This window comes from Chiloscyllium plagiosum, unplaced genomic scaffold (genome assembly GCF_037043375.1).
Source record: "Chiloscyllium plagiosum isolate Xiang-an unplaced genomic scaffold, Cpla_swu_hap1 HiC_scaffold_17, whole genome shotgun sequence".
NCBI lineage: Eukaryota > Metazoa > Chordata > Chondrichthyes > Orectolobiformes > Hemiscylliidae > Chiloscyllium > Chiloscyllium plagiosum.
Genome location: NW_028270155.1, coordinates 68,718,791 through 68,732,940, shown reverse-complemented (window position 1 = coordinate 68,732,940; position 14,150 = coordinate 68,718,791). Strand labels below are relative to the sequence as shown.

At 40.4% G+C, this 14,150-nt stretch overlaps 1 gene segment (V, D, J or C); it reads left to right on the top strand.

The window, feature by feature from the left end:
- LOC122558631 (Ig heavy chain C region, secreted form-like) overlaps nucleotides 1-14,150 on the top strand; it is a 129,599-nt gene that overhangs the window by 67,197 nt on the left and 48,252 nt on the right. Inside the window, 2 exon segments of the C gene segment in view lie at nucleotides 1,021-1,329; nucleotides 3,420-3,716. Coding sequence covers nucleotides 1,021-1,329; nucleotides 3,420-3,716 — 606 coding nt within the window.

Genomic DNA, 14,150 nt, shown 5'->3' with positions numbered 1-14,150 from the left:
TCGGTGCAACCAGTCCATGCTGAATGTAATCCTAATCTAATGTAGTCCCACCTGCCCACTCCTGGCCTGTATCCCTCCAAACTTTTCCTATTCATTTACTTGTCAAAGTAAAATGTTGCTTTTAAATGTTGTAATTTTCTCCAGATCCATCATGTCGTCAGGAACTTCATTACGCACGGGTAAAAACGTTTGCCCCACATGTCTTTTTTAAAAATCTCTGTCCTCTCACTTTAAAAATGTGCTCCCCAGTCTTGATATCCCTCATATTCAGCCAAACCTCAAACTGTCCACATCAGCTCTGGAGTGGAGAAATAAAGATGCATAAAATTGTCAATCCAGTGCTTCCTCCTGAAAACTCAAGTTTTCGAAGGTTGTTAAAGATGAGAGTGGCATGAAACTCAGAGCTCCCAGGATAAACAGTTGCTACATGAAATGGATCGCTTAGATGACGAGCTACAGTACTGCGAACTGAAGCGATATTTCCAGAATTAAACTAATGATAAAAGGTGAGTGCTGACGAAGGAGGATTTTGGAACGCAGTGATACTGTGATCACTTCATATGGAAACGTTTCAGAAGGGAGTTTGGAGTGGACCTCCGACTTAACAAACTCCCACGAGAAGTACACATTAGTCATGTGATATTTCATGTCATGTTTAACATTTTACCTATGAAACCCATTTGTCGATCCACACCAGCTACTCAGAATACGGCCCGTGTTTACATCAAGGAGACCACTCTTATATTCCATTTGCAAAATGTTGGTCAGAGCAGCGGTTCTGTTCATGGCTCTTCTGCGTATGGCTTGGCCAGGTACTCCTATATGTTACGAATTTCCCTTTGAGAGTAACCTAGATTTTATTTCATATTTACAGCTTCCATGAATTGCAAATTTTTTTTGTCTTGCTTCTCCAATTTAATGCGTGCGATTGTTCTCAATTGTTTGCATATTTTACTCCTCCCGATGTTATTTCATGTCAGCTGTCTACAGCTAGTATCATGGTTTTACTTTTTTTTTCAGTCGTCACTAAAGTAACTTCGAGCAAAGTACATCAGTTTCCCAAACTCTTAGAGGCGGCCAGAGGTGACAATGTTTCCATGTTCTGCACATTTCCAATATTTGAACATGTTCCTGAAATATTTTGGTGGAGACACAACGAGGAATCGTTTCTGGAACCAGACAACAGAAAGCGTTTTCATGTCCAGAAAGGAAGAGGCTCGCTTCATATTCTCAACGTCACTTTTGCAGACTCTGGAATGTATCATTGTAAAATAAAGCATCAGCAAGCCACCCATGGAGCAGAAAGCGGCTCATTGCTGACAGTGTGCGGTAAGTGGCACTGCACCCAGGACAAACAACTCTTCAGCTGTTTTATGCAATTCATGTGATCTGAGCTTTAATCATGAGAGAAAACTCGGTTACAGCGTATTTGCTTCACATTGTAGCAATGACCTCGCTGTACAACGGCTGTTGATGAGCTTTCGTACGTCTTACACCATTTCTCAAGATCAATTCCACTGCTCATTGTGATCATGACATTGCGCAGTGTTATTAATTCAATGAGTGCCTTTTTGGTGCAGAAGCAGTTGATTTTGCGTCAAGATAATGAAATGGGATAACTGTTCAAATTTTAGGATGAAATTAATTCATGCAGTAAGATAAAATAAAAAAAATGCATCCTGGAAATCTGAAACAAAACTAGAAATTGCTGGAAAAACTCAGCAGGTCTGGCAGCATCTGTGTGCGCAAACGTTTAGCATTCAACGATCCTTCTTCAGAACGTTTCTGAAGAAAGGTTTACTTCTAACCAAAATAACGGTACTAAACTGTGACAATAGAATCAAAAAGAAAACAAAACAATCTACTACAGATTTTGAAAAGTTGAAATATGAACAGAAATTATTTGAAACATGTCTGAACATCTACATAGGTAATACGATCATAAGAATTAGAAGCAAGAGTAGACCATTCATCCCTTGAGTGTACTCAGCCACTCATCAACATTATGGCTGATCTGATTATGGTCTCAACTGCATTTTCCTTTCCGCTCTGATACCTTTGAACTTCCTTGTTGATCAAAAACACAATTAACATTTCAGGTCATAATCTTTCATAAGAATAATTTTAACAGCTCCAACAGCTCTTGCTTTGAAACAAGATAATAAAGACCATCTAATCAGCATCGACAATATGCATTCAAGTCAAATTAAGGTGAATGATAACATACCCACAGCCATTAATATTCAACAGACACAGATAATGTTTTGACCCCAAATTGCCGATCAAACTATTCTGTCGCAAATCCTTCAAACTTGGAGATCGGCATCAAGTAAATTTAATCCAGGGGTTAAGGAAATAGAATAAAACCGGACAAATGGAGTTGAGGTACAGTTCAACCATAACCTAAGTGAATGGCAGAGTAAGTTCAAGAGTGGAATTACTTAGTGTTTTGGGTGCGCATTTTCCAAATACTAACATGTTTGAAATGCCAATGCTTGTTTTAACAAATGAATCACATGATTCAGTGAGACAGCAAGTGTTGACGTTGCCCTCAATGCTGGATTCTATCCACAATCCTAAAGCGTGTAAGGCAGTGAAGTTGCCCATTGCCTCTGTTTGGCCCTCGGCGGTTCGCCAAATGGATACTCTCTGATGTAGGCATAGCAGGCAAAATGAAGGAAGTGCAGCAGCAAACATGCCGAAAAACATTTGCGCTCGTGTTTGTAACTTATTCTTTCGATGCAATGGGAGTTATGACAGGAGATCAGCTAAACACCGCTTGTAGATGGAGAGGACACAAGTTCACTTGAGTAATGTAGAATTGATACTTCAAAAAAGGGTTTCTGACCAAACCGGGAATGTCAATCAGGAACAGAAAGAACTCAGACAAGATCATATTAACTGTTGGATCAGGCTCAAATAGCTGAATTGACTACCCATTGGCTGGGCAAAAGTGAGGACTGCAGATCTGGAAACCAAAGTTTAGATTGGAGAGGGCAAAAGCCCTTCATCAGGAATGGAGGCAGGGAGCCTCCAGGATGGAGAGATACCCATTGACTGTCCTACTTCCGCTCCTAATTCGTGTGTTACCTCCAGGTAGAATGTCTTCCAAAAAAAGTTCATCAAACCAAATTCACTTACATAAAGCTAAACCCCGACGATTATGATAACTGCATTTCATTAAAGTTTTTCTACCCATGTTTACGCTCGTTGTGCATCGTTTGCAAATCATCCAAACATTTTGCTGAGCATTTTTAAAAATAAGTACAAATACCAAGTTTCAAACAGAATAACAAGGAAAACTGGTGTCACATTAGTAATGGAACAGTATTACATGGGGTGCCGAACCGGGTCAGTGTGAAGGGTGAAAAAAAGAGAATGAAAATTAATATTTTAAAAGGTTTGATTTTCTGTTATAGTTCCTCCGAAACTCCAGAAAATCGTTCCCGTAGAAGAGATTTCAGAGAACTATTTGAAATTCGAATGCAAAACGACTGCATTTTACCCAGAGGATTTAGGAATCTCTTGGTTAAGAGATGGTTTCAAAATTCATACCGGAATGGAGACTGTGAAAAACAAGACCATGGATGGGCTTTATGAGGTTACTAGTTCATTGGAAGATGCACAGCCTGTGCAGAATGGTGTAGTTTATACCTGTCTGGTATCTCATGCTTGTCTTAAGGTGCCCACCAGCGTCAGCTACACCTTTGATCGAGGTAAGATTGAAAATATATCTAATAGGGACTGGGGTATGTGGTGTGGGGAAGATCCTAAATGGCAGCATGGTGGCTCAATGGTTCGCACTGTTGATTCACCAAAAAACTGGCTTCACTTCCAGCCTCCGGCGACTGTGGAGTTTGCACATTCTCCCCGAGTCTGTGCAGGTTTCCGCCGGGTGCTTCAGTTTCTTCCCCCAGTCCAAAGATGGGCAAGTTGGGTGAATTGGCCAAACTAAATTGCCCATAGCGTTAAGGGATGTGTAGGTTTCGTGCATCATTCAGGGGAAATGGAGAGCAATAGGGTCTGGCTGCAATACTTTTCGGAGGATCGGTGTGGGCTTGTTGAGCCAAATGACCTGTTTCCACACTATAGGGATTCTATGATTCTTCTAGGATTCTATGAATGAGCAAGTACAACTTCCTTTACTCATAGCAAACAGTGTTCCTATGCAGATAAAGTTTCTCACACCATTAAGTCATTATATGTGTTTTCTCCATTAAATACATAGCTGAGCTGCAATTCATTGGGTCTGATGCGAATTAAGGACCTTGTACAGATTTTCCCAACAAAATTAAAACGGTACAATTTGGTTAACAGTTGGGTTATCCTGAGAAACACCTTTGCAACTTATCATCCTGTGCATTATGCTCTGTGTATGTCACTCCTGTGTTCCACACATGTTCACTTCCATCACGTGTTGATTCTGTAGGTGAAGATTTCAATCGTCCGATGATTATTGGAGGTGCAGGAGGGGCATTGGCGATGGTACTAATCATAAGCATTTTCTTGATACTCAAATTGAAAGCATCAGCTGGTAAGAATCTTTCTTATTTCACTGTATACTTTTTATTTCCTCAGACCCAGTGAAAAAGGATAGAGAGCAGGTGAGAAATCAAAGGCCTGGCATTAAATTGAGGATATGAGGATCTAACCGGATTTGAAAAGGAAATATTTCACTTTCTTATTCGAACTATACACTCGGTTTATTCACCTCCATGCTGCTGCAATCGAAATTTTGAGTGTTCTCTATTATAGTTCAGTGGAGGTCCAGTTCCTGAGAAGGAAACATTTTTCGAAGTGGATTTTGGCATTTGGTATTAAGGTTAAGTGGGCGTTTTCGAACTCACAACCAGATATGCACATCCGCAGATTTTATTTACATTCTAATTTTGTCGATTAAATAAGACGTCGACTTGCACTTGCACTGTCACGCAGAGACTGACTCTGCATCATTGGGTAAAGCGCGATGAGAGCAGTGAGCAGGTAAAACACAGCATAATGAGCTTGGTGCTGCTGAACATTGTCAAACTAGATTTCTGAACTTTATATAGAAATTAAACGTTTCTAGCAGCGAAGACATGACATTGAATGAATGATTCTGTCACTCACGGTATATTACTTTGCTTTCTCTTAGGCAGAGGAAGAAATTCGGTGGAAGCAAATCAAAATGGCCAACCGGTAAGGAGACAATATCCATTATATTCCAAACAAATAGGAGGTGGGTGCATGGAAAGGATAGCAATGAGTTTTGCATTCAGTCAAAATTACTTTGACTTCACAGAACAGAGACTTACATTGCCCGGGATGAAGAGCTAGCACCTCTACTGCCTCTATGAGGCAGTAAGTCAATTTGTTCCGGTCTCGTGCTATTTTCCTGTTTATTACATTTTTCAGGTCAATCCAGTTCCCTTTTTGAAAGTTCCTATCGAATTCTTCCTGTCACTCTGTCATACTCCCCAGATTATTTGCCAATGAAAACGAATCTTGTCGCCTAAATCTCAAACATCCTGCCAATGAAAATTGTTTATCTTAATTTATTCCATCACAATTTATCAACATGTTAGACATTAAAGTTAAATCTCCCCTTAAACGTAACTGATCTAAGTAAAACATCATGTCCAGGCTTTTAAACATCATTGAAATCCCTGAACGCTAGGACCCTTCTAGTAAATCTCTGTTATATCCTCTCGAAACCACGACATCTTCCTAAAGTAGTGTGGGACATAAAATCTCAGGTCTTTCTGCATTATATTCCTCGGTTAGCAATGCTGGAGGCAGGCTGTTTCGTAGTTTCTGAGGGAGAGGAAATAATGACTGTAGACGTGCTTGGGGAGAATTTTTGCCAGAAATCTAATTGTTGGTTGCCAGTCAGAGAATGCAAGATTCCAGAAATATTAGGAGAACAGCCAAAGGCTTCGCTGTCTGATCTTCTAATAGACTGGGTTAATTACGGAATAAGGAAACTGCTGAGGCCACAACAAGGTTGAAGAGAGCTAGAGATAAACGAGGAATTAATTAATGTCTATGTTTCGTCAGCTGTATGTTAAATTGTAGATAAATGCCTTAAATGCTCTGGGTTTCATATTTAGAACATTACTCCCCACCACATTGGTGAGATATTAGATGCAAATCATTGAGAGTTGACAGAATGCAATTTCGAGCTTGTTTGATTAACTACTGTGTGCACGTTAATATTCTATTGTTCAGTTCCAATTGGCGATGGCTGGCTGTAAAATCAAATGCGCTTTTCTCGATATTTCATATCTTATTTTCTAGCTTAGAAAAGCACCAGCTGAAGAAAATGCCGCCTCTGCTGCAGTAAAATTGAAAGCCAACAAAGGATTCTCCAAACACAGACGCGCGGAAGAAAATACTGTCCATTCCCAGGTATGCTGCCAGAATTGTCAAGAATAAAATATCAACGTCACTCCCATACAACATCAATATTATGATAGTGGAGTCGAAAAGTTTAGTGCTGGAAAAGCACAGCAAGTCACGCACCATCCCAGAAGCAGGAGAGTTGACGTTTCGGCAAACATCTTCACTCCTGAGCCTCCAATGCGGGTTGACCTGCTGTACTTTTTCACCGCCACACTTCTCGACTCTGACCTCCAGCATCTACAGTCCTCACTTTCTCTTAGTCATTGCGATAATGGAGTCGTTTAAAAAAAGACACTGTAGAGTAAGGGAAGGGGGTGCTGTACTTTTGACTTGATAAAACAGAACGAGCGGCAGATATCCAGTTGCCAAGGTTAGTAGCATGGGGACATCGGTTTAAATTTCACTAGGGCAGCTAACAGAAATTAATTCAATCGAAACATCTGGAATGCAAAGCTAATTTCAGTAAATCTTAATCATGCAAACTGTCATGAATTGGTTTCAGAAGAACAGCTCCCTATTTCATTAATGCAAGGGATTGATAAGAGCAATTCTACATCACTGGTCAACCTTTTGATGGAAGGACATTGAAAGTAGTTCAGGCAAGGTTTACTCGACTAATACCGGAAATGAACAGATTCCCTTATGTGATCTTATGACCGTAAGACACGGTCTTCAGGGAAGGAAATCTGCTATCTTGACCTGATTTGCCTTACTTGTCAATCCAGAGTCCCAGCAATGTGGTTGACTCTCAACTTTCCTCCGGTGCAGTTAGGGATGAAGAATGAATGCTGGCCTGGCCAGTGATGTCCACTAATTATGAATGAAATAACAAAAGAGAGCTAAGCCATTTAGACCATCCAGTCTGCTCCACCATCGAAGGAATTGAAAATTGCTCTGACAAACCTCTATTCCATAACCCTGCCGCTTCCCTTTCACATTTTATTTCTTTACAGACTAAAAATCTATATTCAAGCCTAAAATATAGTTTTAGTCAGTAAATGAATAGTTTGAATGTTTTTAATAACCCAACCTTAATAATCCAAACTTTCTATCATAAATACTTTCATAGATTCCCTAACCTCTGAGAGAAGAAATTCCTTCTTCTATTTTAAAGGTGCAATCACTTATTCTGAGAATATATCCTCTGGTCTTAGACTCTCACATGGGGAAACAAACTCTCCACATCTACCTCGTTAATTGTCCTAAGAATATTGTGTGTTTCAGTCAGGTCTCATTCTTCTAAATTCCAATGAGTACAGGCCAAGCCATCTTAACCTGTCTTCATAAGAGACTTCCTTCTTATCTGATACCAGCCCAGTGAACTTTCTCTGGACTGCCTGCAATGCCAATACACCTTTTTCTGAGATAATGGTAAGAAAACTGTTCACAGTATTTCAGCTATGGCCTAGCTTGTGCCTCGTATAGTTTTGGCAAATATCCCTGCTTTTTATATTCCATTCTCACTGAAATAAAGGCCAGCATTCCATTTGCCTTCTCTATTGCCTGTTGTAAATGCGTGCTAGCTTTTTGTGATTCACGAATAGGGACTCCAAAATTCCTCTGCTCCGTAGAGTTCTGCAGGCTTTCTGCACTTAAAGAATATTTGGCCCCTCCATTCATTCGGCCAAAGTGTATAAATCTCACATTTTCCCACACTATATCCCATCTGCCAAATCTTTGCCCATTCACGTAATCGGACGAAATCCCTCTAAAGATTTTTGTGTAATTCTCATCATCCAGCCTACTTTAATGTTAACCATAAACTCGGCCATTGTACATGCACTTGCTACATCCAAATGTAATATATATATAAATATATATAATTGGAAACTTTGTGACCCCAGCACTAATCCCTGTGTCTCACCAGAAGTTCCAGGTTTCCATTCTGAAAATGCCCTACCACCGTATCCCAACTCTCAGTCTTCTATTACTTCGCCAATCCTCTATCTATGTTAATGTACTTCCCGCAACACCATGGGTTTTTAATCTGATAAAGTAACCTAGTTTGTGCTACTTTCGCAAATGTTTCCTGAAAATCCAAAATTATTGCATCTCCTGCTTCGGCTTCATCTGCCCTCCTTCTTCCCTCAATAAAAAGCAGTCAATTTGTCAGGCATGTTTACCCCTTCATGAAGGCAAGCTGACACTGATGATATTATGTATTTTGAAATACTCTGCATCTTTTATAATTGACTCAAGCGTTCGCTAACTAGCCTATTTATAACTATTTCTTGTCTTCTTGCCTTTTAAATAAAGATGTTGGTTTGGAAAAGTTTTACTCCTCTGGGAGTTTTTCTTTCAGAATCTAAGGATTTCTGGGAGATTACTATTGCTGCATCCACGACTGTATCTTCTTCCCTTGATATTGTGTAATGTCCTGCATCAGGTCCAAGGGACATATTAGTCTTATGTCCCATTAGTTTCCCTGAAGCATCCTCTCCAGTGGGTTATTTTCTTTAATTCCACTTCTCCTTTTGCGCTTGGATACTTAATGATTTAGAATTCTGCTAGTGTATTCTCCCATTTCCTTGTTCCCCATGAATTTTTCCCCACCTCCTTCTCTTCGGGACCTATGTTAATTTTAATTTCTCTCTTCCTGTTCAAAAGCTAAAAACCATTGGGTAGGCCAATACCTCTGGAGTTTAGAAGAGTTAGGGGTGACTTAATTGAAATATATAAAATCCTGACAAATTTGGCAAGGTGGATGCCGAAAGGATCTTTCCTTTTGTGGGAGAATCTAAAAGTAGAAGTCCAAGTTTAAAAGTAAATGATTGTCTATTTAAGACAGAAGTGAGGATTTTTCGTTTCTGTCGTAGGGTTGTAAGTCTTTGAAAATCCCTTCTTCAAATGGCACTAAATGCGGAAACATTAAACGTGTTAGGGCGGGGTACATAAATTGTCGATGATAGAGCGGATGAAAGATTATCGAGGGGAATCTGAATGTAGCGTTGACAGAGTCGGCCATGACATTGTTGAATGATGGAGCAGGATTGAAGGGCCTAGTTCCTTGCTCTTATTCCTTGTTTGCATGTTATGCTATGACAAAAAAGACAAAATTAAACCGATGTCGATGTCTCTTTTGCCGATTGTGTCGGAAATAGAAATCAGGGGAGATATCAAACGGACAGCTAGGTCTTACTGTGAGTTTTGCGTGAGAATGCAATGAAAATTATCCTTGTTTCCTTTTATGAACTAGCAGTAATAATGATAGCACCTGAACTGATAAGAGTGGCAAATACCGATTTTACTGACAAAATACGGAACTCAGAGCAAACTTCCTTATGCCCACCCTGTCGAATCCAGCACCAAGACAAATAAGAATCCCAGACAAACAAAGAAGATTACCGTCTATAATCAAGTGAAGCTTTACCATTTTTAAAAGACGTTCAATGACGTTTGGTCCTAATCTAAACTGTAGGAATCGAAAGGTCTGAGGTAATTCTTATTGTGGGCGGCACGGTGGCACAGTGGTTAGCACTGCTGCCTCACAGCGCCAGAGACCCGGGTTCAATTCCCGACTCAGGCGACTGACTGTGTGGAGTTTGCACGTTCTCCCCGTGTCTGCGTGGGTTTCCTCCGGGTGCTCCGGTTTCCTCCCACAATCCAAAAATGTGCGGGTCAGGTGAATTGGCCATGCTAAATTGCCCGTAGTGTTAGGTTAAAGGGGTAAATGTAGGGGTATGGGTGGGTTGCGCTTCGGCGGGTCGGTGTGGACTTGTTGGGCCGAAGGGCCTGTTTCCACACTGTAAGTAATCTAATCTAATCTAATCTTAACCCATACTGTACTGGGCCCGACCATCTCGGTCAAGGCTCACCATATTCGTCCGGGTCCCAGAGTTCGGTAAATCAGCAACAGTGGGGTAAAGCTGGTAGTAAATTGCAACTTGAGGTCTCCCCAATCGGTAAGCACATCACATTGGCTGTCACGGCTCAGAAATTGGTTGTTGAAAGTGATGTTTTGCAATATCAGCATTCCAAACACATTTAATACACCGGCATTTCATTCGTTTGCTATTTTAATTGAAGCAATAACGTGGTTCTTTAATGGGCAATGTTGATATTCTACCTTATTTTATGAGAAGTTTAAATCAGAATAACAAGAACTTTTACTGCAGAGCTACAGAGTGGAGAGAAATCAGTTAAAAAGTAATGATAAACTCTGTTACAATCTGAAGTTGGCAAATGATGAAAGGAAATTCCCCTGAAGTCTTTTTATTAAAAAAATTGACCGCGTTTAGCAAAGAGTCAATGATGGGATAATGCGTGATATTAAATTTTACTTTCACAGACCAAGAAAGGAAGCGAAGGTAACAATCTGACATATGCCACCCTGCAAATAGCTGATTCCAAGAAAGCATCAACACCCAAACTGCAAGACAATTCTACATTATATGCAGGCATAAAGGTGGCAAAGAAAGCAAGAATTTAAACATATTGGGAAGATGGATGATACTACTGGGTGCACTATGGAGTATTTGGTTTTATATCATAAAACGTGCTGCAATCATTATTGACGTTCATTGCAGTCAGGCTAAGAACCAACTATTTGAAATATCTGTATCTACTGGGAAATGTTACATCGAAGAATTGCTGACCAGTCCATTGCAAAACAAATCTCACATCGGGAGCTTTCCACGCCCAGAGCAAAGTTTCCAAAACCATTTCCAACTTGTCGCAAGTTGAAAACTAAGTTCAGGACAAGTTTTCTAATTTTGAAACGTGCACTTGTTAGTGCGCTTCTATATCAACATTTAGTTTGCATGCAGTTTGTTTCACAACTAAAATTTATGCTCCGTTAGGGAACTTGTTCCTGCTCAGCGAAAAACAACCATTCGCTAAACATGATCTCCTACTCGACCTTCTCGGTCATTGGATAGGTAGGCAGGAGGAACTCCGCTGAATCCACAAGTGCGCAACATGTCCAAAAACTGTTATTTTTGCGTCATTCGCGTTTCATGCCTGTCGTTTTCAAAACAGCAACAGCCAAACCTGTGCCACCGCACGAAGTGCAAAACCTGCATCGACGCCATCCCCCTCACCTCTATCCAAGGACCTAAAGGATCATTTCACATTCGTTGGAGATTTTCCTGCCCATTCACCATTGCTCTCGATGCAGCCTTCTCTCCATTGAGGAAACAGAATGCCAACTCATGGAGCAGTTCAGGGAACATTTTTGGTCCGTACCCACCAAACAACCCTACCACCCTGTGACCACACAATTCAACTTCCCTTCACAGTCCGCTAAGCACATGTAAAACCTGGGTTTCCACCACCAAAACAAAGCCACCAATCAAGTGGAGGAAGAATACCTCATCTTCTGCCTCTAAATCTTATAAAGACATGGCATCAACATTTATTTCACCAGCTTCCAAATCTCTCCTCCCACCACCTCATTACAGATCCAACCCTCCAATTTGACCCCAAACTCTTGATGTGTCCTATATGCCTATCTTCCTTCCCACGTCTCTGTTGCACCCTCCCACTGACCTATTACTACTACCTCTCACCTGCATTCACCTGTCACCATCCCACCTAACTTGCCTCCAGCCCAGCCCCCACCCCATATTTATCTCTCAGCCCCCTACCATCTCCACATTCCTGATGAAGGACTTATTTCTGAAGCGTCGACTCACCTGCTCCTCCAGTACCATATATTTTGACTTGTTATGGCATGTCAAAGTTACAACCAGTGACCCTAATGCCTCGCTGCATTGCACATAATCCAAACTTAAGCAGTGCTTTGCACTGTATGTGCAATTGAAATTCCATTTTCTAGCATTTCCTTGCCAACTTTGCTACACTGTAAGTAATCTAATCTAATCTAAACTTTGTTACTCACTATCAATATACACATCTCTCTGGAAACCAAAAAGCTGTAACAGACAATATACATTGCATTGCATGCATCATTTTCAACGCAAATTGGTAAAAATAATACATACCTACATCAAATCTAGTCAAATAAATTAAACAATGAACTGTGGGTGCTGGAGATATGCTACAAAAGCAGAAGCTGCTATCAAAACGCAGCAGGTCTGGGAGCATCTGTGGGAGAATGTGGACTTGACATTGTGAATCCAATGATGATCCGGTCATCTATTTTGATGAAGACTACCTGGAGTCTCAGTTTCCAAATGACACCCAGAGTCTGCCAGCAATAAAGTTATACCGCACTCTATTCATCCTAAGCAATTCAAAACTACATTGGTGGACAGAATTAAGATGTACCAGATTTCTCAATATCGAAGTACAAACAGTGGAGCAATAATCTTATTTTAAATTCCATTTTGGGATGTAAGTTGAATAGAGAAATTATCTTTGTCACCAGAAATATCACAATGGATGTCTTCCTCAAATTGATGTAATCTGTGATTCTTCCAACAGTACTATGTTTTAAATCATCAAACGTCTCTTGCGAAGAGTATATGCACCTCATTTTCAATCCTCTTCAGTTTGTGTGACTATGCACCATCAGTTGGAGACAAAGGCCAATCTTGACCAAGAAGTGGTTCATTATCTTTCAAGGCCAAGATTTAAGTTATGTAGAAAAGGTGTCGAGGATAAATTGTCCAAAGAATGGAAGAGAGATTCAAGCTGCTTAATTCACCAATCTACTCTGGACAGTTTGGACAACAAATAATGGCACTGCCATTAGACATCACTCATATAGCAATAGTCTAATCATCCTTTCTAAAGACTTGAAACGTTGACTCTGTCTTCTCTTCACAGATGCTGTCAGATTTGTTGAGATTCTTCAGAAAGTAATGCTTTGTTTGGATTTTTAGCATCCACGGTTCTTGATTTATGTTAAAGGATTCTGGGTAATCCAAGATGGAGGATGGGAAACATTTCTGGCTGTAACAGGCTGCTCCTTTTTGGGGTAGTTTAGGTGTTGGAGGTGATTTCCTTGCATTCCAGGAGCAGCAGTTACTGTTTCATATGCTGTTGCATTGTCTTGGAACTTTGGAGGAATAAAAGTCAAAACAACAGCAGTTTTAACAGGGAGAGGAACATACAAAGGTAGTGAGCACATGGTGAGATCAGTGCAGGAGAGAGAGACAGAGAGAAAGAAAGAAAGAATTAAGGAACAGTGAAATTCACAACTAATCTTGGAGGAACCTGTTTGGGAGAGGTCACGGCACAGAAACAGATAAGTGAATATTTTAAGCGTGGCCTTCCAGTAAGTCTGCAGTAGTGAGTAGAGTGGTTTCTTTCTTGATTATATGTTTTATTGAGAAATGTCTCTTGATTAAACTTCAAAATATAAACCATAGGTATTAGGTTAGCCGGAGCAGTGTTTTGTAAAGGAGTAAGACAATGCTATTTTCTGGGTCGATAGATTGAAAGAAGCAAAAATGGCCTTTAGTACAGTCATATGCTCTTCTTGTCGGATATGGGAGTTTTGGGGAGAGTCTACGTGTTACTGAGGATTAGCTCTGCAATAAATGCTGTTGTTTGCGAATCCTATCAGATTGAATGGATCAGTTGGAGAGACAGTTAGAGGCAATGAGGAATGGTCGCATTGGGATGTGATGGATGGCAGTTATAGGAAGGGAGAAAAGTTGCCGATACAGTCACATAGATGAGTTAACTCCAGGAAAGGTAAGAGAGGTAAGCAGGCATGCACGAGTTTTCTGTAGCTATGCCCATTTCAAACAGGTATGCTGTTTTGGAAAATGTAGGGGCTGATTCTCAGGGGAATTGTAGCATGGACAGCCAAGTTTCTGGTATCAAGACTGGCTCTAATGAAATGAGGAGTACATCAGTTT